The following is a 27,487-nucleotide window of genomic DNA, read 5'->3' on the forward strand; positions in this document are numbered from 1 at the left end:
CATTTTATTTTTTCCCACGTTCCCATCAACACCCCGAGATTTGAGTACAAATCCTCTCGTCGAAAGCACAATTTACACCGGCCAATTAACCTACTAACCTTCACATTCTCAGGATGTGTATGGATAGAGGAGGATCATGAAGAAATTCACACAACTACAGGAGTTGAAAAGTTCAGAGGCATGATGCAAATTCCATGCTGAATCAAAAATCAGGATTGAATCTGGGGATATGGAACTGTGAGGCAACATGAAGTCGGGTGGGGTCGGGGGAATCTCTTCAGTTGTATTAAATAGGTGACAGTTCCTAGTCCTATTTCTTCTCCACGAAAGGAAACACTCTGTCCACATCTATCCTATCATGACCCGTAGGCTTCTTGTTCGAAACACGTCCCATTTCTTGATTTAACATACACTGAGCACCCTTTCCTCAGACAAAAACTCACTCATTGTAGTTGTGCGTTTACGTAACCTTCTCTGAACTACTTTCAATGTACCAGAACCCTTCCTAAACAACAGTACCAACAGGAAAGGTTGATGAGGGAAAGCGATGTTGCAGCTGAGTGCACCAAAACATAATCCATATACCTCGTTGTGTTTCTTAACATGCTCCATCTCACCTCCCACCCTCTAGGGCAGGGGCGCCCAACCTTTTTTTATGCCATGTGCCCCGACCATTAAAGGTTGGGAACGCTTGAATTTTCCTTCAACTCCCTCCCTGACTAATACCACCCCCTCTTTATTTCAACGATTGTTTCCCCCAATTATGTGAAATGTCAGGTACCGAGCATTCCTCGCTCCGTCAGCCCATCTGACAGGTACACGTAAAACGCTGACCTGACTACCAATGACTTCGGCTAAGCCTGACCCAGCGCACCGCTACCCAGGGTAACAGGTAACAAGGACCCACGTAACGTTGACCTTGGATACCCCCGAACCTGCGTACCGGTATTTGTGATCTAGGTACCACTGACCTGCGGATGAATAACACCACCAATTCTTCCAGAGACCGCGAGTGCGGTACAGTGCGGTCTTCACTGCCACCGGATATCCAGTCGATGCCCCTCTCTTACGCCACTTCCTGTGCGACAGGCGGGCGGGGTTGAGCGACGGCGAAGATGGCGGAGTTGAAGAGGTTGCAGAATCGCCTGGAGAAGTTGGAGGCTCAGCTTTACGGAGAGAGGCCGGTGCAAACAGGCCAGGTAGAGGAAAGTGAGGGGGGAGGAACGCGACTCGAGAAATTCGAAACAAAATTTCTCTCTAACCTGTTGTGATGGTGGCTGGTCTGTTTCGGCCTCCTCTCCGTGCTACTTGCCCAGGGCCCACAGTTACCTGGTCTGTCAAAAAACTCGGCTAACTCCACTTTAAAGATCTAGTCTCTATAACTCCCTGGGGGCAGAGAATTTCAGAAGCTCCCTATTCTCTCAAAAGGCTAATCAGTGGATGTCAAGCGGCTGGCCTCTTGAAACCTATCTCTCAGTTCGAGACTAGCGAAAACATCTCAACAACTATGCTCTCATGTTCCATCAGGATCCTATGTATAGCATTCTCCTACTGAATTACTAAAGACATAAATCCCTCTAGCCATACCTGAAAATTAGGAGCTAGCCTGATGTATATCATTTGGGATTTCTGTAGTATCACTATGTCCTTTCTTGAGTAAGGGGACCAAGATGATGTACAGTACGCCCTCGTCAGTACCCTGTCCGGTTGTAGCAAGACATAGCTCTCCGTGGCCAGAGGGGAGATCTAAGGAGAGAGGGTTGGTCCGCAGACAAGTGAAAAGAAGGATTAAAATGTTTTAGATTGGAAATCCCTCTTTTAAAGGTCTGTAAGGGTTTTGCTTCAGTTGTTGAGAGTGGGGGGGGAGGGAGTGGCGGGGAGGAATTTTGTTAGGCAGTGCATTAACAGAACAGGCTACAAACCTGATGTTGGAATGTGGGTTGAGTTTGTCTGCACTTTTATTGACTAGCTTAAGCACAGTGGACCGACTTCCTTCTATGTTCTAACTTTTCTGAGTGTGGAGTATGCACCTGATTGCCCACTGGAAATTTTATTTTGGAAGTTGAATTGTATTACGTAAATGTGATGCTGTGTTGACTATTTTGAAGTTATTCATCTTATTAGAACAGAAATTTAAACAAATTTAAATTGCTTAGATGAGCTGTGATCTTAATATTTGATGTTTTATTGTCTGAGCATTATAAAAATACTATGTCAGGATTATTAGACAGTTAGCTATTTTTTAAGGGATAAATCATTTTACTGGTTTCTGTTTGCCTCCTGGAGAACTGGAATTAAAGAGAATTGTGGGAAAGTGATGTAACAAGGTCCAGGTTATAAATATCCCATTTATGGAAGCCTGGTGCATATGAATAAGCATTTGGGAGACTGGCATGATGAATTTACTGGCTGTTGCAGCCTGCGGGCATCTGAATCAGGTTTAATATCACTGGCATATGTCATGTAATCTGTTGTTTTGCAGCAGCAGTACATTATAATACAGGATATTAATAAAAGACTATAAGTTATAGTAAGAAATGTGTATACTCAATTAAGTTAATTTAAGTAGTGGGTTCATTGTCCATTTAGGAATCTGATGGCAGAGGGGAAGAAGCTGTTCCTGAAACACTGAGTGTGTAGCTGCAGGCCTCCTTGATGATCGCAGTGAGAAGAGGTCATGTCCTGGACAATGGAAGTCTATAATGATGGATGGTGCTTTTTTGAGGCCTCACTTTTTGAAGGTGTCCTCGATGCTGGGGAAGCTAGTGCGCATGATGGACTGGAACAGAGCATTTCCGTGTGACTTGTCTACTCACAACCTCAAGTTGCAACTTTGAAGAGCTGAGTTGAGTTGATCAGAGCTGGGAGCACTTCACAGACCCTCACTGAAGCTTGCTGGTGGCCACTCTTCCCACGAGTGCTTGCTTTCTTGCCCCTACTGTTTCTGTGATTACAACTCCCACAGTGTTTTGGTTCAATTTCCAACTTGCAGATGGAAGTTTGGGTTACAAACATTTCTCAGTACTGGAACTACCAAAGCTACCTGCATTTAACTTGGTTGTGGATCTTTTGCAGTCTCTAGTGGTGGAACCAAAGTGTTGCAGCTTTGTCAGATGAATTATAGATTATCTTCTTCTCAACAATATGCCCACATAAATAATTTAAAAAACTAACATGTATGGATTTCTGCATTATTAATTAATGTGCGATACTCTTTCATAAATTCAAGTTCCTGGGTGTCAGTATCTCTGAGGACCTAACCTGGTCCCAACATACCGATGCAGCTATAAAGAAGGCAAGACAGCAACTATATTTCATTAGAAGTTTGAGGAGATTTGTCTTATCACCTAAATACTCAAGAACTTCTACGGATGTATCGTGGAAAGCATTCTAACTGGCTGCATCATCATCTTGAATAGGGGGGCTACTGCACAGAAGCTGCAGAGAGTTGTAGAGTTAGTCAGCTCCATAATCTTCTGTTAGTATCCAAAACATCTTTAAGGAGCAGTGCCTCAGAAAGGTGACGTCCATCATTAGGACTCCGATCAACCAGGACCTGTCCTCTTCTCATTGTTACTGTCAGGAAGAAGGTACAGAAGCCTGAAGGCACACATTCAGCGATTCAGGAACAGCTTCTTCCCCTCTGTCATCCAATTTCTAAATGGACATTGAACCCATGAACACTACCTCATTATTTTTCCACTACCTATATAACCCTTTCACTGGGGCTCGTATACAGACTTGGCTCGTTAGCTAACTCTGCTAAAGCTATATGACTCAGTGGCGAGAAGGCCATCTTTTGTAAACGATACTTTTAGAGGGTCGATATGATTTGGTGTTCAACCAAACAGGAACGTCATGATGTTCCGATTAAAGCAAATGCTGTGTAAGTACTGCCCATACACAATTATCGGTCACCAGGAAATAACAGATCATACATGGCATAAAATAATAAAGGAAGTAGATTTTCCAATTTCAGCTTTATCAAATGGTTAATAGGAAAAAGAAAAGAGAAGATACTAAAAGGGCCCAAACCAGTTCAATGTGCACATGTCGTCGGGGGCTGATAGTGGAGTGTTCAGAGGCGTATCTTGTCGCCGGGAGCTGATGGTGGAATATTTAGAGGTGTAACGTGTCGTCGGGTGCTGATAGTGGTGTATTCAGAGGTGTAACGTGTCGTCGGGAACTGATAGTGAAGTATTCGGAGGTGTATTGTGTTGTTGGGAGTTGGTAGTGGAGTGTTCAGAGGTGTATCATGTCATCGGGAGCTGGTAGTGGAGTGTTCAGAGGTGTATCGTGTCGTCGGGAGCTGATAGTGGAGTGTTCAGAGGTGTATCGTGTCGTCGGGAGCTGATAGTGGAGTGTTCAGAGGTGTATCGTGTCGTCGGGAGCTGATAGTGGAGTGTTCAGAGGTGTATCGTGTCGTCGGGAGCTGATAGTGGAGTGTTCAGAGGTGTATCGTGTCGTCGGGAGCTGATAGTGGAGTGTTCAGAGGTGTATCGTGTCGTCGGGAGCTGATGGTGGAATATTTAGAGGTGTATCGTGTCGTCGGGTGCTGATAGTGGTGTATTCAGAGGTGTAACGTGTCGTCGGGAACTGATAGTGAAGTATTCGGAGGTGTATTGTATTGTTGGGAGTTGGTAGTGGAGTGTTCAGAGGTGTATCATGTCATCGGGAGCTGGTAGTGGAGTGTTCAGAGGTGTATCGTGTCGTCGGGAGCTGATAGTGGAGTGTTCAGAGGTGTATCGTGTCGTCGGGAGCTGATAGTGGAGTGTTCAGAGGTGTATCGTGTCGTCGGGAGCTGATAGTGGAGTGTTCAGAGGTGTATCGTGTCGTCGGGAGCTGATAGTGGAGTGTTCAGAGGTGTATCGTGTCGTCGGGAGCTGATAGTGGAGTGTTCAGAGGTGTATCGTGTCGTCGGGAGCTGATAGTGGAGTGTTCAGAGGTGTATCGTGTCGTCGGGAGCTGATAGTGGAGTGTTCAGAGGTGTATCGTGTCGTCGGGAGCTGATAGTGGAGTGTTCAGAGGTGTATCGTGTTGTCGGGAGCTGATACTGGAGTATTCGGAGGTGTATCTCTACTCGCGTGCTGGACCCACTGTCTGCGCGAAAGCACCCGCCACATTCCGAACTTCCCTCGAAGTCCATCTCAAACAAACTGACTCTCTCTCAAGCGTATTGGCCCTTCCTCTTTGGAGCAATTCATCTGCACAAAGCACTTCTTGCAATGGGGATTCTCCTTCCAATGGCATTCTGTGGCATCTATCCTTTAATAGACCCCAAACCAGACTACTGTCCTTCAGAAAACTCTTCCCCACCGTTCTCTCGAACCTTCTCTCCCATCCCACAATCCTGATTGACTGGCTCGCATTCCTAAGTTGGCCAACATGTGTCCTTATCTTAGCCGAAGCTTAAACACACTTTCCAGCTTGGCATATTTTTTTACAGAAAGCCGATATTATAAATTACCTCACAGTATAGCAATAGAAATCTTAACTGTGGCATTGCCCATATTTATACTTATGGGTAAACAGTCAAATGTGCGCAGGTTGGAGCTCAACTCTTCCAAAGACGTCACATTGCTCCATTGAATCACGTTCCCCCGTCGGGTGGAATCCTATTACCGGTTCTCTCCTGCATCTTCTCTCTCCATCTCCCACCGAACCAAAGATCCCAACCCACACCAGCGCCAGGCACATAAAAAAACCTGCTCCCCTACTGGATGGCACTCACGATCTCCAGCCATAACCCAAACACTGCTTCTACAGAAAGACCATATTGTTAGCAGTGAGACCTTTCCCAGGGCGTTACAGTCACATATATCAAGGCACAGTAAGCCATCCATACAGATCAATTAATTACAGCAGTGCATTGAGAAGGTACAAGGTTAAAAAAAAACATAACAGAGTGCAGAATAAAGTGTGACAGTTACAGAGAAAATGCAGTGCAGGTAGAAGGTCATAACGAGGTAGATTATGAAGTCGAGTGTATCTGAGCTTACTGGTGGACTGTTCTAGACTCTTATAATGGTTGGATGGAAGCTGTCCTTAACACTGGTAATACATGCTTTCAACCTTTTGTATCTTCTGCCAGATGTGAGGGGAAGAGAAGAGAGTATGTGTCGAGTGGCCGGGGTCTTTGAATAAGTCGGCTCCTTTACCCAGGCAGTGAGAAGTGTCAACTGAGTCCATGGTGGGAAGGCTGGTTTCTATGATGTGCAGGACTGTGTCATGACTCTGCAGTTTCTTGCAGACACAAACAGAGCAATTGCCTGAACAAACTGCAGCAGATCTGGATAGGATGCTTTCTGAGGTGTATCCTTAAAAATTGGAGAGGGTGAACAGGGACATGCAATATGTCTGTACTGCTTGAGGAAGTAGATGCACTGGTGAGCTTTCTTGGCCATAGCATCTACATGGCACTTGAAACTCTCAACTTCAGCACAATAACCCCATTTCCTCAAGTCAGTGGCCAGCTCTTCTATTGATGGTGCTGGAAAGATTGTGTCATGGTGCCATGTCACCACGATCTCTATCTTCTTCCTGTAGTCAGATTCACTATTATTTGAGATAAAATGAAAGTTAAAAGAAATGTATTATTAGAATGCATACATGTCACCACATACAACCCTGAGATTCTTTTTCTGCAGGCATACTTGGCAAATCTATAGAATAGTAACTGTGGACAACAAGCTGTGCAAATGCCAGTTTAAATAAGTAGCAATGAATAACAAACATGAAATAACAAGATTAGAGTCCTTAAATGAGTGCTGTTTACCCCTTTTGTTCAAGAGTTTGTTGGTTGAGTGGTAGTAACTGTTCTTGAACCTGGCAGTGCGAGTCCTGGGGCACTTGTACCTTCTACCTGATGGCAGCAGTGAGAAAATAGCATGGCCTGACTGTTAAGGATCTTGGATAATGAATGCTGGTTTCCTACAACAGCGGATCATGTAGATGTGCTCAATGGTTGGGAGGGCTTTATCCGTGTTGTACTGGGCCGGATCCACTCTACCTTTCGTAGGAGTGTCTGCTTAAAGGCATTTGGTGTTCCCATACCAATCCGTGATGCAGCCAGTCAGCACACTTTCCACCACACATCTCTAGAAGTTTGTCAAGGTTTTTGATGACATGCCGAATCTCTGCAGACTCCTGAGGAAGTAGAGGCGCTGTTGTGCTTTCTTCACAGTAATATTTATATGATGGGTCCAAGGCAGGTCCTCTGAGATAGTGACACCCAGGAATTTAAAGGTACTGATCCTCTCTACCTCTGATCCTCCAATGATTATTGATTCATGGACCTCTGGCTTTCTTTCCTGAAGTCTACAATCAGTTGCTTAGTCTTATTGATATTGAGTGAAAGGTTGTTGTTATTACACCACTCAGCCAAAGTTTTCAGTCTCCCACCTATATGCTGATCTATCACCACCTTTGATATGGCCCACAACAATGGTGTCATTAGCAAACTCGCAGATGGAGTTAGAGTAGGGACTGGCCCAGAGTCATGAGGGTATAGGAAGGAGGTTATTAGGACCCTCATGGGGCATGGTATTAAGAATAATCGTGGTGAAGTTGCCTATCTTTAATGATTGTGGTCTGTAGGTCAAGAAGTCAAACATTCTGTTACAAAGGGAGATGTTGAGTCCCAGGTTTAGGAATTTGAAGATGAGTTTGCTTGGAGTTATAAACACAAAGTACACTGCAGATGCTGTGGTCAAATCAACACATACAAACAAGCTGGAGGAACTCAGCAGGTCGGGCAGCATCCGTTGAAATGAGCAGTCAATATTTCGGGCTGAGACCCTTCAGACCTTTCAGTCCTGACGAAGAGTCTAGACCCGAAACGTTGACTACTCATTTCAACGGATGCTGCCCGACCTGCTGAGTTCATCCAGCTTGTTTGTACGTGTTGCTTGGAATTATAGTTGGTAGAGCTGTAGTCAATAAACAACAATCTAATGTAGGTGCCTTTACTGCCCAGATGCTGCAGGGATGAATGTAGGACCAGGGCAATGGCATCTACCATTTACCTCTTTTGAAAGTAGGTGAATTGCAGTGGGTCAAGTTGTCTGGGGATCTGGAGTTATTGTTGCCATTACCAGTCTCTTGAATCACTTCATGATAGTCAATATTGGAGCTATTAGACAGCAATCATTAAGGCACATGACCTTGTTTTTCTTAGGTTCTGGGAAGTTAGTGCTCTTCTTAAAGCAGGTGCGAGCCTCAGATTGAAGCAGGTAAAAGTTTTGATTAAAATAAATGAAGGATGAGACCTTTTTTTAATATGGGGGTGGGGAAGAAGACCAGAGCAACTTTGTTTTAAAAAGGGATTCCATTTAAATTATAAACATAAGAGATACAGCAGATGCTGAAGCTTTTGTGTGTGTTACTCCATTTAAATTACAGAATTTTTCTGAGAATCTAGTGTGAAATAAGTTCCCTGCTCTGTTTGAAATATTTCATTTTTCAATTATTTTCTGTAAAACGTAGATGTAGGGATGTTATGTGTACACAACAATTGCATTTTGCGTGAGAGAATCATTTGAGTATGGGAATCAGTTGTGGTCAAAGATCATTGCCAGATTTTGATTCAACATAGAAAAAGCACCCATCTTTAACATTGCACTAAAAAGATCTCAACCTAAAGTGTACACAGTACTCATTTAACCAGTGACTTCCTTTGTTTTCTAGTTCACTGATGCTGTTGTAAAACTCCAGACGTCTTTGGGTAATATTGCCAGCAAAAGAGAGAGGATAAAATCTTTGTATAAGAAAAGTAAGTATAAATCGTGCTTAGTGAAAGATTGAACTCATTTTGAAACCTTTATTTATCTTTTCCCTATAACTGGATTCCAGGTGTCTCAGCCTGAAGCGTCGACTGTTTGTTCCCCTCCATAGATGCTGCCTGATCTGAATTTTTCCAGCAATTCGTGTGTGTTGCTCTTGATTTTAATTCTTTTCACTTTGAATTCCCAGATTTAGGAAATTTGTTAATCTATTATAAAGTAAAATTAAAAGCAATAGTTATGCAGTTGGAAAGTATAAATTATTAAATTGAAAATAGAAGGTAAATCTGGAAGTAGCAATCAAATATCACCACGTATACACTACTGAGCAAAAGCCTTGGGCACATATGTATAGCTAAGACTTAGGTTTAGTACTTAGGTTTAAAAAGCCCGAAGACAGTGTAAATAAAAGGGACCAAGAAAATAAGTTCTGAGGACCAAGGAATAAATTTAATGGCAGTCCCTGCAATATATTTTGATTTTCTGTTAATGTAACTTCATGCGTTTGATAAGAGAAAGACGTATTTCAGAAATCAGAAGTTTGATTTCTAGAGTTAACACAATAGAATAACTATTGAGAGGAATCACTTAAAAGTTTTTGTAATTGAAGGAATGAGAATTATTACATCAGGTGAAGGAATGAGAGTTGTTACATCAGGTGTTTGCATGTGGCTGGAGGTGTGTTGTGACTGAATGAGAGTGAACAGCTGTAATGGCTTTGGTGGATGAGATAATGGAGTTCTGTTTAAAGTTAGAGCTTTGCATGACCAAGAACAATAGATTAAGTAAAATAATATCCAAAACGTTAACAGTTTGCATTAAATAAGAAGGTGTATCAATATTAACCAGGTTTCTACTGACATGTTGAAGAAATCAAGATTCACTGTTTAACTGCTAGAGCTCTGGGTATGGTGCTATTTTGAAAACTAACTGAAAGGCTTTCAGCATGCTTACCTTGAATTCACAGAAAATCGTATCAACTGCAGAAGTTGGAAATCTGAAATAGAATATTCTGGAAATGCACAGCAAGTCAGGCAGCATGTGAAAAGAGAAACAGTTAACTTTTCAGATTTGAGGCCTTTTGTCAGAATTGGAATAGAGAGAATTATGTGTTGGTTTTCAGTGAAAAGGGTGGTGGGGGATGGATGGGTATCGCAAAGGGAATATTTCTGATAGGGCAATTCCAAATGAGTGCAGTTGCCAGCACACACAAAATGCTGGAGAAACTCGGCAGGAGAATGTCATCCTGATGAAGGGTCTTGACCCAAAATGTCAACTGTTTGTTGAGTCTTGATGAAGCGTCTCGGCCCAAAATGTCGACTGTTTACTCCCCTCCATAGATTCTGCCTGACCTGCTAAGTTCCTTCAATATTTTGTGGATTTTCAGCAACTGCAGAATCTCTTGGGTTAATGAATTACCAGCATACCATTCATTGGTTATGTATTGTATTCAGCTAGACAGACTATATGAATAGAGGAAACTAAAAACCGTGTCAAAATAGTGACGGGCATATATATGCAGTTTGGAAACAGATAATGGTTTAAACTCTTCTCGGGCTTCCAGCCGGGTGCAGATACAAAAGCCATGGGTGCGGTACGGTAGTGGTGGAAACCCGCACCAAGGAGCACAGAAGGTGTATCCGTTTGGGTTACCCGGATAGCAGAACATTCATTGCATTTGCAATAGTCATAGGATTGACTTCTAGGCATAAAACTTATATGCCACACCAATAGCTTTTGGAACTACCTGGTGAAGGAAATCATTGAAACAAAGCTAGAGGAAAAGAAATCTAACATAGATTAAGGTCTCGCTCTAAGTAAGAAGTGAAATTTGATTATAAACAAGGTGGGACTGTGGAAACCTGATTGGAAGAGGACTAACCAATCAGCAGGGACGGATGATGGGAGTATAAATACCACCAGAGTCGACATGCCCAGGCATCATCCCTGATGAAAATGGCAGAGTTTGTCATCAAAACATCAGTTAAAAACAAAAACCTGAACCCTGCTGGAAGTCCGAGAAGAGGTTACTCATCAGATATTCTGGAAAAGCACTGGATCCTTTTTCAGATAGTGGTTTACCTAAAGTTGGAGAATTGGATATTGAGTCCTGCAGGCTGCAGTGTAAGGTGTTTTTCTTAGAGCTTGTGTTAGGCCTTGTTGTAGCAATACAGGAAAGCACTACAGTAAGGTCTAAGTGAAAGCAGAAAGGAAATTGAAGTGGAACCTCCGTCACTCCTGCGAACTGAACACAAATGTATGCAAAACAAAGTGGGGAAAGGATGAATTTTTTTCCTCATGTAATTAATGCTTCTTGTAAAGGGATGTTTCATGGATTAAAAGAAGTTTATGTTGTGCCCATAAATAAAAGGGCAGAGACTAACTAGGACATTATTGGCCCCTGTTTATGATTTTAGGCATAGGGAGACAGATGGAGGACATGATTACAGGTACGGGGAGAGTGAAACTTCTTTAGAATTTTGGCATGCCTTCCATCAACAGTGCTCATGTCCTACCAACCTGGTTGATTGGTTAATAGACAGTTTGTTTTTGCATTAGCATTGTGTAGAGCCAGTGTTGGTGTCTTTATAAGGTTTCTTCCTTTTTCTGTAAGTTTTAATTAATTTTGTGTGATATTCAATTTTTGCAGTTGATGATCTAATAAAGTACTTGGACCCTCAGTATGTAGAGAGAATCGATGTTCCAGATGCCATGAAGCTGGAGTTCATTCTAGCAGGTAAGGGTCAATTACTTAGGATCATTAATTATCTCAGTAGAAATACTATAAGCAATAAATCATAATTATATTTTCTATGAATACTCTTAGTGACTGCACAGTTGAAATTTACAATCGTGCCCGGTATGTGCAATTGTCATGTTTTCAATGCATTGAACATTTTTATAACTGGAATAAAACCTATTTGTGATGTTCTATCTGTTTTGTTGGCCAGTCAATCTATCTCCTACCACATAAAGAGCTTATTTGAAGTGATTCTCTTTCAAATATCTTCTGGCAATCTATGTACATAGATTGTACAATGTGAATAGTGCCAATTCCCCTTTATTCACAGAAGAACCTATGAGTTATTTTGCCCTTTTCCAATAAAGTAGAGCCAGTCCCTTACCCTGGGCAATTTTGGAGAATTAAAGCCAATGAAGATCATCTGGGCCTGGGGATTAATTCTCCCAAAGGAATGCATGTTGCAAAGGCAAGGTAGTTTTAACAAGGGTTTCAAAAATATTAAGTATCTATCTTAAAGATAGTGAACTTCTGCAATGTCTTCATGAAATTGCCAGAGTCTATGGCTAAAGATGTTGGGACTGAAAACTGTAACAATTTCACATTTATTGGAAAGACCCTGCATAGAGTTGTAAAAGCTAGGTCAAACCAGACCAACTTGATTGAACTTTTTGAAAGTATCATGAAGTAATGGACTGCTCAATACCTCTGGATGTTCAGTTGGAATTTGACAGAGCCCCGTTTTGAGATTGTTCCCCAGTGTTGATGGTAAGTTTGTCCTGGTTTGAAGAGTGGAGAAAAGAGATCAGTCACAGAAGGCAGATAGTCATGTTCTTGTACAAGTGTTGTTTTATTTGTGGGGGAGGTTAGCTATTCACTGTATTTGAAAATGACTGTGATATTTATTCATTTGAAGGATGCGGACCTTTTTTGCAAGACGCTCTATTCAACAGATATAATGCCTTGTTAGGCCAAGTCAGAGTGCATTGAAAAGTCTATTGGATGCCAGTAACTTAACCACTTAGTTACCCATCCTATTGAAAATGGCATTTAAATTTACTGATGGCACAAGGATAATGTAGTCAATGTATTTGGAAGCATGCTGTTAGATTAAAAAAATAATTTCCTAAAGGTTGAACTCAAAGCGTAGAAGGTAAAAACAGATTTAGAAAACCTAATAAATAAATAATTTCAATGTGATAGAATCAGTGGATACAGCATGGAAACAGGCTCTTTGACTCACCAACTCCATGTCAGCCATCAACCGCTCTATTTTCTTCACTGTCAGATTACACCACTCCCCTCTCTGATTTTATCACTATCCAACATACTAGGTCCAGGTAATAGTAGTCCATTAACCAACCAGCTCCTGTGTCTTTGGGATGTGTGGGGAAGCAGAAACACCTGAAATAAGCCCACAAACTCACGAGGAGAACATTGAATCTTCAAACAGATGGCACCCACAATTGTGATTGAAACCATCTCTGTCGTTGTGAAGCAGCAGCTCTAGCAGCTGCAACACCATGCCTTAGAAACAAAATATAATCTTAAAGGCACAGTAATTAATCTTAAGGAAAATAACCTTAAAGGATTATTGAAAGAGTCTTAAAGGCTAGTGGAGGACTAGAGTAGGACGTGCTGGAATGAAATTACGAATCATCATGCCACTGCTGACTTTCGTATTGTATGTTGATAGAGTGTACCGTATTTATTTTCTTCCTGGGTATCAGTGTTAAAATACCAGGAATGATTCTACAAAAATACAAAAGCTGGTAGAATTTTCGAGTACAGAAAGCTTTTGGTATAGATGAGCTGTTCATTTTAGGTCTGAGAATTTTAAATCTGAAATCTGTAAAATATTTTAAAGAAATAGGGTAAAGGTGTCAGGATCGTGCAATGATGTTCGTATTTAGATTCACTTACTTATCACGCATACATCGAAACGTACAGTTATTGTATCATTTGGGTTAATAACCAAGACAATCTAAGGATGTGTTGAGGGCAACCTGCAAATGTCACAATTTCCGGTGCCAAACATCACAGCTAGTCTACGTTGTATGACAAATAGTGAGAAGCTCGATATCCTAGTTATCTGGGATACAATCAGGCAACAGTGATGAAGCTGGGATTAACTGCACATTGAGCAGAATATTTGCTTTTTATGAAATCTGGGAGATTAACTAGTCTGAGAGGAACCTTGTGTAGTTCCATTATCCGCTTAATTCCATTGTTCGATGTAAGTAGAATCTGTAACATCGAATGGATTGGAGAACTGATAAGTAATGCAACTGTAGTTGGAAACTGAACTGGCAAGTATTCATTTCACTGGTACCTTCTTGATACATACTGCAAGATGGGAATAATATATTGTAAACTTCAGAATCTCACCTACCTTTTAAATCAAAACTCAGTCAAATTGCAAATTACATTTTAATACAGTCCAGTGGTAAATATTGCATAGGATTGTTGCAGTGCACAGATTGTCTTTTTTACAACCTCAAAACAATGCTGGACATTAAAAACATTCATGTACTGCAGGCCTGCTCCATCAGTGAGCTGCTTCTTGGTGGAGGAACATATTATTGCCCACTCCAGAAAGGCATGGGAGTCGGAGTGCACTCTAACGGCGAGTGATTGCTTTGGACATTTCTCTATTGATCAAAAAACCCTGTTGAACATTGGTAATGTAAAATGCTACAGATCCATTTCCCTTGTTTATTGGCGAGACCGATGGCGGGGGAGCTGAGTGGCTTCAGTTGTAGTGAGGAATAGGCCTCCAGCCATGGGCTTGCCTGTTACGGCAGTCCAGGAGAGGGGACACCCGAGGTGATGTAGCACGGCATCCATGCTGGGTTGGGGGCTGGCCCCTCCTGTCGGTGATGTCCTCATGTTCACTTGGTGGCAGCCAAGCTGAAATACGTGCGTACGTTCGTCTGCACACAGCTGAAAACAGCTTGTTCTTGCCAAAAACATTCATGTACCATCAATTTACAGGACATGTCAGTCAGGGACTTGGCCTGTGTATTTTTTTGTATTTACTGCCATCTTGTATGTGCTATATGTGCCTTGTGCTGTGTATGACTGTTGGTTCTGTGTTCCTCTGGGTACCTTGGTCCTGGAGTAATGCTCTTCCATTTGGCTGTGTTCATGGAAATTCACATATGGTTGAATGACAATTAAATCTGGACTTGAGCAAGGTGACAGTTGTGCTGACGTTTTGTGACATCTTATTCTGTGTTAGCTTGTGGAATACATGGCCTTATTTGTTTTGATCTCTTTTTCTTCTCTTCCATTGCAGAGGAACAGTTTATCCATTCCCAAGTGCGTCTTCTAGAATTGGTGAAGAAACATCAGCCTTATCTTGAGAGCGAACATATTAAAGGTAAATGTGAGCAAGTATCTTTGTCAAAGTAACTGTGCCCAGAACACATGGTCTCTTTCAACTCAAAGCATTCTTTTTTAAAAATTTTACTTGTGCACAAAGAGAACAGCATGGCTTCTGTTACCCACACTATTCTGAAGTTGAACAGTAAACTGCTATTTTTATACAGACAAGAGAAAATCTGCAGATGCAGGAAATTCGAGCAACACACACAAAATGCTGGAGGAACTCAGCAGGCCAGGCAGCACCTGTGGAAAAGAGTACAGCTGATGTTTCGGACCCTTCGTGTGTTGCTCAGATTTCCAGCATGTAAGTTTTGAACAGAATTGGCTACTCAGTTACAAATATTCATTATTGTAAATTGTATATGTTTGAATTCCTTACTTGCAAAGTCAATTGCCATTCATAATGGAGGAGCCAAAATCAATCAAAACTTCAAGCAAACAGTTAGTAATGACAGTAGGTGGCAGGGTGAAGATATGTCTCTGCAAAAGGAGGTGCAAGGTGCTTGTTCCCTTTGCTAGCCTGCAGGTCGCCATGGTTGCAAGTGATGAATGGTCATGAGCAGCTGGTGTGTATCACAAGTTCTGTTTATGCGACCACTGATGTCAGGCAGACAATCTCTGAAGAATATTGACATTGGCTGGGGTCAGCCGTCTTGTAGAGACACTGCCCAGAAGAAGGCAATGACAAGCCACTTCTGTAGAAAAATTTGCCAAGAACAATCACAGTCATGGGAAGACCATTATCACCCACGTCACACGACATTGTACATTACGAATGAGCGAAAGACAACAGAGCCTTAGTTGTTGGGTATGTTTTGCATCCTTATGTTATCTCGTCTGTCTCTGGTATCCCCTTTTTGTAAAGGAAGACATTTATTATTATTATTATCATCATCACTATGCTTTAGGACGACTTCTCTGGAAAATTCTCCATACAGATACCTCACTTGTTTGGCTTGAGTATACACTGGCACAGATTATCCTGGTCTGCAGTAAGCAGAGGGTCTTTTTACTTCCTCTTGTGCACAAGTTTGCTCTCAAAAACACAAAGAACACGAAGGAAACCTGAAGTGAAGAAAGTCTTACCCCTTTCCTTACTGACACCATTTTCGCTGAGTCCTGTTTCTCTCTGCCATCTTTCCTTTCCCTGCCTTTTCAGGCTTTTCCCCCTTTTTGCTCTGCTCTCTCTCTACTTTGAAACATGTTTTAACTTTTTCCTTCTGATGGGTCCCTTTATTTTGTATATAGGAATATTGCAGAATGTAATATTGCTCCGTATTGAATACACAAATAAAAAAAAACTAACTTGTTGCTTATCTCTTCAGCTGTTCCTAATTATTCTTCAAGGGTGCAAGCGCTGACCCAGGTTCAAATTCAGGAGCAGGTATTTTATTTTCACCACATTTCTCTGAGTTTTTTTTCATAGATTAAATTCTAGTTCACAATCAAGTCTAAAAATTGTAGTGCAGTAAGCTCACTAATCCAATTTATTTACTTTATTTGAAGTGTTATTTGTACATTTTTAAAGGAATGATACAAGTACAAACAAATTATAAGTGCAAAATCTGCCTTTTTTGTTATCTATATTAGCATGCAAGTTAGTGCAGTGATGCCTGTACGCCACTGGGGTTTGGGCAGTAGTGAAGGTCCGCTATCTCTGACGGTGTTCAGGGTTTCCTTTATCATGTTAGTAGTTTCCTCTTGGTTTTCTCTACTGTCGGTCATGCAGGTCCTTGGTGGAGACTCAGGAATACCGTCGCATTCAGCTGTAGAAGAATTCTTCATTGCTGTTTCCGTAACAGTTTTGTTTTACCAGTCAGGGTTGTTAGCCCTGAGCTGGACCCCCCCCTACTTGGAGTGGTGGACCACTCTTAATCTGTCCTCTGTACCCTTTGACCTTTTTGGCAAGGGTGACCCTACCAAGAGCTAAAGCATAAAGCCCTGACCCCAACCAACATAACTCATTGAGGCACGCAACCCTCCAAACTGGATCTGTATTGAGCTATAATCAGTTTAGATGTTCTTAAATCCATTGTTTTACATTTCTGACTTCTGTTTTATGCAGGATCAATGTAATGCAATCACAGAAGATGTAACCAAGATGCTAGATGAATATAACAAAATGGTATCCTTTAATTGATAACATTCATAATTCTTTTATACAGTTCCTCAGATTATGTTGCTTGTGGAGAATTTAGTACAATACTATTAGCACTGCAGTGTACAGCTTGAAGTAGACTTGGCTGCTTCTTTTCAAGTTGCCTCGTGTAGACTGTGGGTGGTGGAGGGAAATTGCATAGTCTTGAACTCGAGTTGTCAGTTAGACCCTTAAATTTTAGTTGAGGCTGATTCTGTTTTTTTCCATTTTGAATTAACATTAGTTGGTAGAAGATTCAGCATGTTGTTGTACCATTTTTAGTAAGCACTTTTTCCTTAAGTTCATTCCACAATACCTTTCCCCATGACTAAACATTACATCCTGCATCTGCCATTTGAACTTTCAGTGTTTTAACCCCTATGCAATTTGAGCAATGAATTTCTAAATGAAACTGAGTTTCATCTGTATTTCCAGCTGGTTTATCAAAGGAAAGTTTGGATTTATATAGGTACATCTAATGGGAAATGATGAGCAGAAATGGGGAAAAAAGAACTTCCAATTTTGCCTTGTGACTGTATGGGCAAAGTGTTCCTTAAGATAACTAGCTACAAAGAATCTAGGCTGAAGGATCCCAAATTCGGATACTTGTGCCTTTGGCTCTGAATGGCAATTGTTGAGGCTCAGTAGAGAAAAATACAGTGCAGTGGAGGGGGGTGGGGTGTGAATGTGCAGAGATGGGTGAGAAGTACCAGAGAATAGAGAGAAGGATGGATGGAAGATGGTCAGGAAGATGATTGGGCATTTATCTGTCAGACAGATAAAAAAATAATTGACTTCGGGATTAATTTACAAAGCAAGTACAATCAGGGATGTATTTATAGCTTGGTGAACCTGGTATGTTTTATGTTTTAAAGCAAATTGGGAAATTCTCGTTCTTTCTGGAGTGAAATGATCATGTATCTCTGATAGTTCAGCAACAAAGGCAAAATGAAAGGTGCTTCCTTAGCGTTATCCATCATATCTTTTGATCTAATGTCATTTCATTAAAGATACATTTTAAAGATAAGCTTTGAAATCAAGGTGTGCATGTCACTGAGTGGGGGTGGGGGAGCAGTGGATGTAGTTGAACGACTAGAAACCATCAGTAACGTGCTTTTCTGTAATGTGAAGCCATGTCATCTGCAGTGCATTAAGAAATGCAACTTGATATGAAATACCTCGTGTTTATATACTACTTCTTTTCCCACAAATTCTGTAAGGGTTCATTTTATTCCACATCTCAAATTTTTGTGTAAGGATTTGTGAATTCTTGAAGAGGGAATTTCTGTTGGCTCGAACGGCCATAATGCGAGGAACAGCTGCAGGTGACTGTTTTGTTGTGGTGAGGCACATGGAGAATAACCAAGGAATCTTTCTTTAATTGTGATTTAATGAATGTAGTTTAATTCCTTTTGTCATTGATTTTCTTTGCCTTGCATCCTTTCACAATTATTCCTTTTATAATCTTTCTTCCACTTTCTGTACTTTAAAACTTGTTTTAATGTTTTCTGCTTGTGATAGATTAATAAGTATGAGCTTGACAGATTAATTCTCTTTATGGATGGGGCCTAAGCTGCTCAGTATTTCCACTTTCTCTTTTTTAATATTTCAAATGCTCTGCATTTATCATATGTTGCTTTTGTAGGGGATTTCATCTTTGAGTTACCACCTGAACATTATAATCCAATAATCTCCTTTTGAGGATGACGCAAATACCTGTCAATTTATCTTAACTGTGTTGCTCAGATTCTGCTCCTTTCAAAACAGTTTGTTCAGTGGGAAGACATGCTAACCAAGCTTGAAGCTGCAAAACAAATAAAGCCACCCACTGATTGACATTATGTAGTTTGGATGAAAAAGAAATGTGGAAGAAGAGCAAACAATTCTTAATATTCACATAACCTTGTATATGTAATGAGTAATTTAAAACATAGACTGTTTTACAATGTGTTCCCTTTAAAGCATTTTGAAATCTTTTGCAGTAATATAATTGGCATTAAATGTGATAGTAATTAGAATGACAGATGAATACCTTAGTGGTCACATCTGCAAGTTTACATTACAATATTTAAAACTAATGATAAAATGTTTCTTTATTTAAAATTGATAAAAGAACTGATGACTGTTGCTTTCCTTTTGTAATATTTAAGTCTAGAGTGCAATTTTTGTTTTGTAAACCTGTGTGTGATTTAGGAATTCTTCAGTTTACTCTTGAATTAATTATCTAGGGAATTGTATATATATATGCACAAACTAACATAAACTTAATCCTTGCCTGTGTTTTGCATCATTGTGGTAATTATACATTAAGCTGCACTTCTACCATAATTCACATGTGAATGAATGTCTAACAATTATGTCCTGAATGATAAAATTCTGCTTTTCACCAAATGTAAACACAGCGTTAGTTTTACAATGAGAAGATGCTTTTAGGGCATTTCAGGTCAACCCATACAAGGTCTATCTGTTTATCTCACTTTCAAGTGGATGGACAAGCTGGCAAAGCCCCTGGTTTTACCAGCCACTCAAGGTGATAGAAAAGCAAAAAATTACATGTCAGCCTTGTGATTCCGAGATAATCTTTGTCAATCATTGAACAAATCTGATTTTTCAATGAGGAAATCATTTTCAGCATTTCTTAGTGGTGTAATGAGAAAGCAAAGCAAAACTGTAGTTGTAATATAGAATTATCAAAACCCCTAAACCCGTCAAGACCTGATTTGAAAGTTCAGCTGCGTGGCTTTTTTGTTATTGCAATTCTTTGTAAATGTTGTCATTTCTTGGAAAAATGCTTGATGCTTCATCATTGCTTGATTGATTCCCAGTTCTCCAGAGTATTCATTCCATGGACACTCTTTCCAAGTGTATTTTGCCACGGGAGTCCCACAGTGTTACTGGCTTGTGTCCATGGAACCATCATATGATCATTCTCATAACTGCACTCTGCTATTTTGGACTATGCAATGCCATTTTTTGGAATTCCAATACTTTAAATTAATTTCCATTGGTTTATTATTGTCACGCACTGAGAGTACAAAGCTTGTCTTGCATACTGCTCATACAGAGCAAATTGTTACATAGTGCATGAGGTAAGACAAGGTAAAATATTACCAGAATGCAGAATTAAAGTAACAGCTGTACAGAGAGTGCAGTGCAGGTAAGAAATAAGGTAGAAGATCATAATGAGGTGAATTGCGAAATCAAGAAACCACCTTATTGTATGAGCTAACTTTATAACAGTGGGGTAGAAGCTGTTCTTGAGCCTGGTGGTACGTGCTTTCAACCTTTCAACCCAGTGAGGGAGGGGAGACGGGAACGTCCAAGGTAGGTGGGGTCTTGGCTGCTTTACTGAAGCAGTGTTTAGCTGCAGTAGTCCCAGTATCTGCAGTACTTGCCTGCTCAGTTGCCACAAAGCACAAGTAATTCTTGTAAAACTGGCGTCTTTAAGGTTCCCCTGTGGTTTTGAAGGCATAATTTTTTGCAGCAGGTTGCCCAATTTCTTTACAAAGGGACATGATTGGGCCCTAATTTTTTCCTCTACAAAGCAGTTATGGCCTTGTGGTTTAGATTGTTAAAATCTATCCAGTTTTTCACTGAGTATATCTCTTAGTTATTCCACTTTTCCTGCTTTTCTGCTGAAGCTCAATTTTGTAACATTGAAAGGCCTCCAGTTATGATCACGCAATCGGCCATACTGGATACAAGAGCCACAATAGAGGTCCAGATCTTAACCAGGCAGAGCAATGAGAAGGAACTTATAAATAAGGCTGTACATCTTCTCGGGTAGCACTCATACACTCATAATTTACCAGTATTAATCAGGAGGTTTTCATGGTAACTTGACTGGTAACCAAAGTGTGGGTTGATATGTGTGATTGACCAGAACATAGGGATTTCAAAATTTGAATTGCTGGGGTCGACTGCATTTATGAAGGCAAGGGAATGGCTGAGTGTAACTGAGTGCAAATGTGTTCTTTAAGGACAGTTTCTGCGATTTATACTGTAGCAAATATTGTGACTTTTTGTAGATTATGTCTTGGATTCTTATACAGGGGTGCATATCTCTTTGACTACCCTGAAGTTACCACTAATTTTTACAGCCTACTAGAGAATGCTACTGTAAAACAGTATCTATGAGTGCAGTGGATGAAAGCCTACAGATTGTGTCATTGTCTAAGAATATTGTAAAATAGCAAACACAAGAAATCTGCAGATGCTGGAAATCCAAAGCAAGACATACAAAAATAAAATGTTGAAGAGCTTTTACAGATTTGTTGCAATCGTGACAATATTTAAACTTTTAGACTTGGTCCACTGAATATTCAGATTAATATACTTATCATGTACATCAAATGTGTAAGTTGCATTAACAACCAACACAAAGGATGTGCTGGGGGTAACCTGTAAATGTCGCCACATATTCCTGCGCCATTATAGCGTGCCCACCGTATTTGCAGAACACGCAAGCAACAATGGAACAGCAGTAAATCAGCAATAATAGCAAAAGCAAGCCCCTTACCTCCCACCCACACATAGATTGTCCTCCAACCCCTGGATAGGCTGATTTTGGCCTCCAGCTTTTTATGAGTCTGACTCACTGACACTGTGCCATCGACTTCCCCAGCAGACTCACTGATAGTCACAATATTTGAGGTGGACAGTAAGGAGAACCAGTAAATGTAAGTTACCTATGAAAAGATTAATTGAATGAAGCACCTTGGAAGCAAACTACTGGGACTCAGCGTTAGTAGGTTTACTGCGGGCATTCGACCATGAGCTGGAACAGTCCTGAAAATGACTAACATAACTGCAAAAAGGTGGCAAGCCATAGGCAGCCTACTGCCCAGACCTGTAGCTTCCATAAGTATCATCAGGACAAAATAGTGATATAGCAAAGTTCCTCACCTAAGATTTCCCTCTCAGAAAAATGGTCTCTGCCAAGATTGACACACAGACTTATTGACAGACAAGCTTAACGACCCCCAGCTAAAGATCATCATAAATACACAACTACTATAGTGTATCATTAAAATATTTAAAGAAATGTTGGAGGTAAGGCAGAGGCAACAACTTTATTATTATTCCTGTAGTCTAAGAATGTTATGACTCTTGTCATGGATGGTAGGGGTATGGAGGGCTATGGTCCTGGTGCAGGTTGATGGAAGTAGGCAGTTTAAATGGTTTTGTCATGGATTAGATGGGCTGAATGGCCTGTTTCTGTGCTGTACTTCTCTAAGAATGTAACCCATGAAGAAATGCTCATATGAATAACTCTAATGAAAATTCTCTCAGAATGGAAACAATGATAAAGATCTCAAACAACACACACAAAATGCTGGTGGAACACAGCTGGCCAGGCAGCATCTATAGGGAGAAGCACTGTCGACGTTTTGGGCCGAGACCCTTCGTCAGGACTAACTGAAAGGAAAGATACTAAGATTTGAAAGTAGTGGGGGGAGTGGGAAATGCAAAATGATAGGAGAAGACCGGAAGGGGTGGGATGAAGCTAAGAGCTGGAAAGGTGATCGGCAAAAAGGATACAGAACTGGAGAAGGGAAAGGATCATGGGATGGGAGGCCTCGAGAGAAAGAAAGAGGAAGGGAGGAGCACCAGAGGGAGATGGAGAACAGGCAGAGAAAGAGAAAAAAAGCAACTAAATATTGTCAGGGATGGGGTAAGAAGGGGAGGAGGGGCATTAATGGAAGTTCGAGAAGTCAATGTTCATGCCATCAGGTTGGAGGTTACCCAGCCAGTATATAAGGTGTTGTTCCTCCAACCTGAGCGTGGTTTCATCTTGACAGTAGAGGAGGCCATGGATAGACATATCAGAATGGGAATGGGACGTGGAATTAAAATGTGTGGCCACTGGGAGATCCTGCTTTCTCTGGCAGACCGAGCGTAGGCGTTCAGCGAAACGGTCTCCCAGTCTGTGTCGGGTCTCACCAATATATAAAAGGCCACACTGGGAGCACCGGACGCAGTATACCACACCAGCCGACTTACAGGTGAAGTGTGGCCTCACCTGGAAGGACTGTCTGGGGCCCTGAATGGTTGTGAGGGAGGAAGTGTAAGGGCAGGTGTAGCACTTGTTCCGCTTACAAGGATAAGTGCCAGGAGGGAGATCAGTGGGAAGGGATGGGGGTGATGAGTGGACAAGGGAGTTGTGTAGGGAGCGATCCCTGCGGAAAGCAGAAAGGGGGGGGGGGGGGAGAGAAAAATGTGCTTGGTAGTGGGATCCCATTGGAGGTGGCGGAAGTTACGGAGAATTATACGTTGGACCTGGAGGCTGGTGGGGTGGTAGGCGAGGACAAACTGCAGTTTTAAAAGAGACTAGTCAAGTGGTGCACAAGATTGCTTAGTGTCCGTAGAAATCCTAATCTAGCTCTGCAACTAGGTTTTTCCTCATTGCGTGACTACAGTTTAACAGTCACTGCCCAAATCACTATGTTTTTGCACATAATAATGATAATGAATAATTATAATTTATATGTGCCATGTCGTATGGCATATGTGATAATGGTTTCATGACCATGATTGTTCTTGGCAAATCTTTCCACAGAAGTGGTTTGCTATTGCCATCTTCTGGGCAGTGTCTTTACAAGACAGCTAATCTCAGCCATTATAAACACTCTCCAGAGATTGTCCACTGCCTGATGACAGTGGTCTTATAACCAAGACATGTGATTTGCACCAGCTTCGCATATGACCATCCACCACCTGCTCACGTGACCCTGATCAGAGGGACTAAGCAGGTGTTATACCTTGCCCGGGTGACTTGTAGGCTAGCAAGGGGAAGAAGTGCTTTACACTTCCTTTGGTAGAGAAGTATCTCCACCCCACCACTCAAGGGTATACTTTAAGTGCATTAAATTAATGATAGTGTAAGCTAATAGTATGACACACCAGCTGTGTGATGAAAAACGCAAACAGCACCTTTTTCACCTCAGACGGTTGAGGAAGTTTGATATGAGCCCCCAAATCCTAAGAACTTTCCACAGGGGCACAATTGAGGGCATCCTTACTGGCTGCATCACTGCCTCCCTTAATCACAGCATTCTGCAGAGAGTGGTGCGGACAGCCCAGCGCATCTGTAGTTGAGAACTTCCCATGATTCAGGACATTTACAAAGACAGGTGTGAAAAAAGGACTCAAAGGATCATTGGGGACCCAAGTCACCCCAACTACAATCTATTCCAGCTGCTACCATCCAGGAAATGGTACTGCAGCATAAAAGCTAGCACCAACAGGCTCCTTCCACCAGGCCATCAGACTGATTAACTCACAGTGATTTGGATGTTTTTCTATGCACCATTGACTGTTCTATTTATTATAAATTACTATGATTGTACATTGCACATTTAGACAGACATAACATAAACATTTTTACTCCTCATAAGAAATAAAGTCGATTCAATTCAATACATTTATACCATTGGGAAATTATGAATAAAACTCTACTGTTTCTGAGTGCAGAATTAATTTTATGTCAAGATCATTAATCACATCATGACCAGAAATCCTAAATTTCTCTGCTTAGATTTGTTCACGTACAGATCTTGCAGCCTTAACTTCCATCTAGGATATTGACGAACAACACACTCAAGTGCTGGAGGAACTCAGAAGGTTAGCAAGCATCTATGGAGAGGAATAAACAGTGAATGTTTCAGGCTGAGAACTTCATCAGAACCAGAAAGAAAGGGGGCAGAAGCCAGAATAAGAATGTGGGTGGGGCGGGGTGTAGAAGGAGCACATGCCAGCAGGTGATAGGTGAAATCAAGTGTGGAAAAGTTGGAGAGTGGATGAAGTAAGAGACTGGGAAATAATATGTGGAGGAAATAAAGGACTGAAGATGAGAATCTAGTGGGAGGGGACGATGCACCAAAGAGGAAAGGGAAGGAGGATCAGCTCAGAGAAAGGTAAACTGAAGAGTCCTCTAAAACTGGCAGTGGTAGGAAGCAAAAGGTTGCTTTCAAATGATAGACCTGTAACCAGTGGAGAGCTGGAACTGTATTCTTTATTGTTACTCAAGCAAATAATAATGATGGTTTATAAGAGAATGTCAGTGGCATGAATGCTAAACTTGCAGGTGCACAGAACCTGGCACTTTTATTGAACAGTAAAGAAGGGTGTCTAAGGTTACAATGATTTCTAGCTCAATTGGGGAAATAGACAAAAAAAATGTCTGATGGAATTTAACTCAGTCAAATGCATTTTGGAAGTTGGGTCAGGTCAGGGCATAGTATAATGTGAAATGCAGGGTTCTGGGGAATAACAAGATCTTGGCGCCTCCCTGAAAGAAATGACACAAGTTGACAGAACAGTGAGCAAGGCATATTGTCTGCTTACCTTTGTTAGCTGACATACTGAATATGGGAGTTGGAACGTTGTGATACAATGCACGAATTGTTGGTCAGGCAGAACCTGGAGTATTGTACACAGTTCTGCTCGCCACGCTTTCAGGAAGTACATGATTAAGTTAGGGTGTAGAAAGGAATGTTACTGAATTGGTGGGCTTCACTTATAAGTAGAGAATGGATAGACTTGGAGCCAAACTGGTGGCAGATGATGAGGGCCAAGGAGGGGAGGAGACATAGTGATGGGGGTCAGCTGATCAGGAGAGGGAAACAGTGACAGAGAGGGTGTAGTTACCAAGAGCTGGACAATTTCATATAAATGCTGCCAGGTCATAGGTGACCCAGGAAAAATATCTCTGATTTGTGTTGAGCTCAACTTGGCAGCAGAGGAGGACAAGGGCATTATAGTGGGGGTGGGAGCTGTAAATTGAAATAGCGTGCAATTGGGAACTTCAGATGTTCATGGTGGACAGAGTACACATGCTCAACAAAGTGGTCACCAGTCCTGCTTCTAGTCTCACCAGTGTAGAGAGGCAACAATGGGAGCACTGGATACAATAAGTAACACCAGGAAATAAGCATGTGAAAGACTGGCTTACCTGGAGGGGCTGTATTTGTCCCTAGATGATAGTGAGGAAGGAGTTGCAGGAACAGTGTAACTCCTCCTGAGGTTACAGGGGAGAGAGGAGGGATGAGTGGATTAAGGAAACATGAAGACATGAAGGTGTGGGAAGGGGAAAATGTGGGTTGGTGGTTGGATCATGTTGTAGCTGGCAGAAGTTGTGAAGAATGGTATGCTGGATACATAGGCTGATGGGTTAATATGTGAGGACCAGGGAAACGCTATCCCTATTGTAGTTGGAGGTGGTGGGGATGGCTTGAGAGCAGAAGTACAAGAAATAGAGGAGATGAAGCATTGGAAAGGGTACAGAGGAGATTTACCAGGATGCTGGCTGGTTTAGAGTATGAATTATGATCAGAGATTAAGGGAGCTAGGGCTTTACTCTTTGGAGAGAAGGAGGATGAGAGGAGACCTGATAGAGGTGTACAAGATATTAAGAGGAATAGATAGAGTGGACAGCCAGTGCCTCTTCCCCAGGACACCACTGCTCAGTACAAGAGGACTTGGCTTTAAGGTAAGGGGAGGGAAGTTCAAGGGGGATATTAGAGGAAGGTTTTTCATTCAGAGAGTGGTTGGTGTGTGGAGTGCACTGCCTGAGTCAGTGGTGAAGGCAGATTCACTAGTGAAGTTTAAGAGACTACTAGACAGGTATATGGAGGAATTTAAGGTGGGGGGTTATTTGTGAGGCCGGGTTTGAGGGTTGGCACAACATTGTGGGCCAAAGGGCCAGTAATGTGCTGTACTATGTTCTATGAAGGTCAGGGCTACATTATTAAGAGTGAGGGGCGGCCCCATTTTCTGAAAAATGGATGACATCTCAGATGTCCTGGAGTGGAAGACCTCATCTCAAGATACATTTAAACAAATGCAGCAAGATGGAGGAAGTATAAAAAGGAGAAATGACATCTTTACAAGTGACAGGGTTGGAGGAAGTGTAGTCAAAGTTGCTGTGCTTGTCAGAGGGTTGATAGTGGATGTCGGTAGAAGATCTGCTTCCTGGGATGATAACAGAGAGATCAAGAATCTGGGATGGAGGTTGGTTGCTAGGTTCATAGAGTTGATAAATTCCACTCCGGTGCAGGGAGTGGCATCAATGCAGTTATGGATACAGTGAAGCAAGATTTGGGGAGCAATGCAGCGGTAGATTTGGAACACAGCTTCACCATATAGTGAATGTAAAGGCAGGCATAGCAGGCAGGCATAGCCTGTAAGTGCTCATGGCTGCACATTTTATATGGAAAAAGGGGAAGGAGACAGAAGAGAAGTCATTCTGCCAGGTGGAAGAGGATAGCTGATTGGGTATGTGCTCCAGAAAGAAATGGAGAACCCTGAGGCCTTCCTGATGTGGGATGGATGTGTACAGAAACTGGATGTCCATGGTGACAATGAGGTGATGGGGGCCAGTGAACTGAATGTTGTTGAAGTGGAGATGAGCATTTGAGGTGTCATGGATGTTGTTGGAAAGGG

General features: G+C 41.6%; 1 protein-coding gene across 1 annotated transcript; it reads left to right on the plus strand.

The window, feature by feature from the left end:
• Positions 1 to 1,062: 1,062 nt before the first annotated feature.
• Positions 1,063 to 19,324, plus strand: dctn3 (dynactin 3 (p22)). Its single transcript, XM_073064245.1, has 7 exons — positions 1,063 to 1,199; positions 8,686 to 8,770; positions 11,431 to 11,517; positions 14,819 to 14,902; positions 16,233 to 16,291; positions 16,973 to 17,032; positions 18,791 to 19,324. The coding sequence occupies exons 1-7, from the start codon at positions 1,116 to 1,118 to the stop codon at positions 18,878 to 18,880; spliced, it is 549 nt and encodes a 182-aa protein (XP_072920346.1). The 5' UTR covers positions 1,063 to 1,115; the 3' UTR covers positions 18,881 to 19,324.
• Positions 19,325 to 27,487: the final 8,163 nt, after the last annotated feature.

The sequence above is a fragment of the Hemitrygon akajei genome, chromosome 13, assembly GCF_048418815.1.
Source record: "Hemitrygon akajei chromosome 13, sHemAka1.3, whole genome shotgun sequence".
In the NCBI taxonomy this organism is placed as follows: Eukaryota; Metazoa; Chordata; class Chondrichthyes; order Myliobatiformes; family Dasyatidae; genus Hemitrygon; species Hemitrygon akajei.

Excerpts from the sequence above, each read along its gene's own strand:
- dctn3 (XM_073064245.1), top strand. The coding sequence starts at position 1,116 with ATGGCGGAGTTGAAGAGGTTGCAGAATCGCCTGGAGAAGTTGGAGGCT. Across the intron at positions 11,518-14,818 it reads GCTGGAGTTCATTCTAGCAG|AGGAACAGTTTATCCATTCC; the intron begins GTAAGGGTCAAT and ends CTTCCATTGCAG. Across the intron at positions 17,033-18,790 it reads TAGATGAATATAACAAAATG|ATTCTGCTCCTTTCAAAACA; the intron begins GTATCCTTTAAT and ends TGTGTTGCTCAG.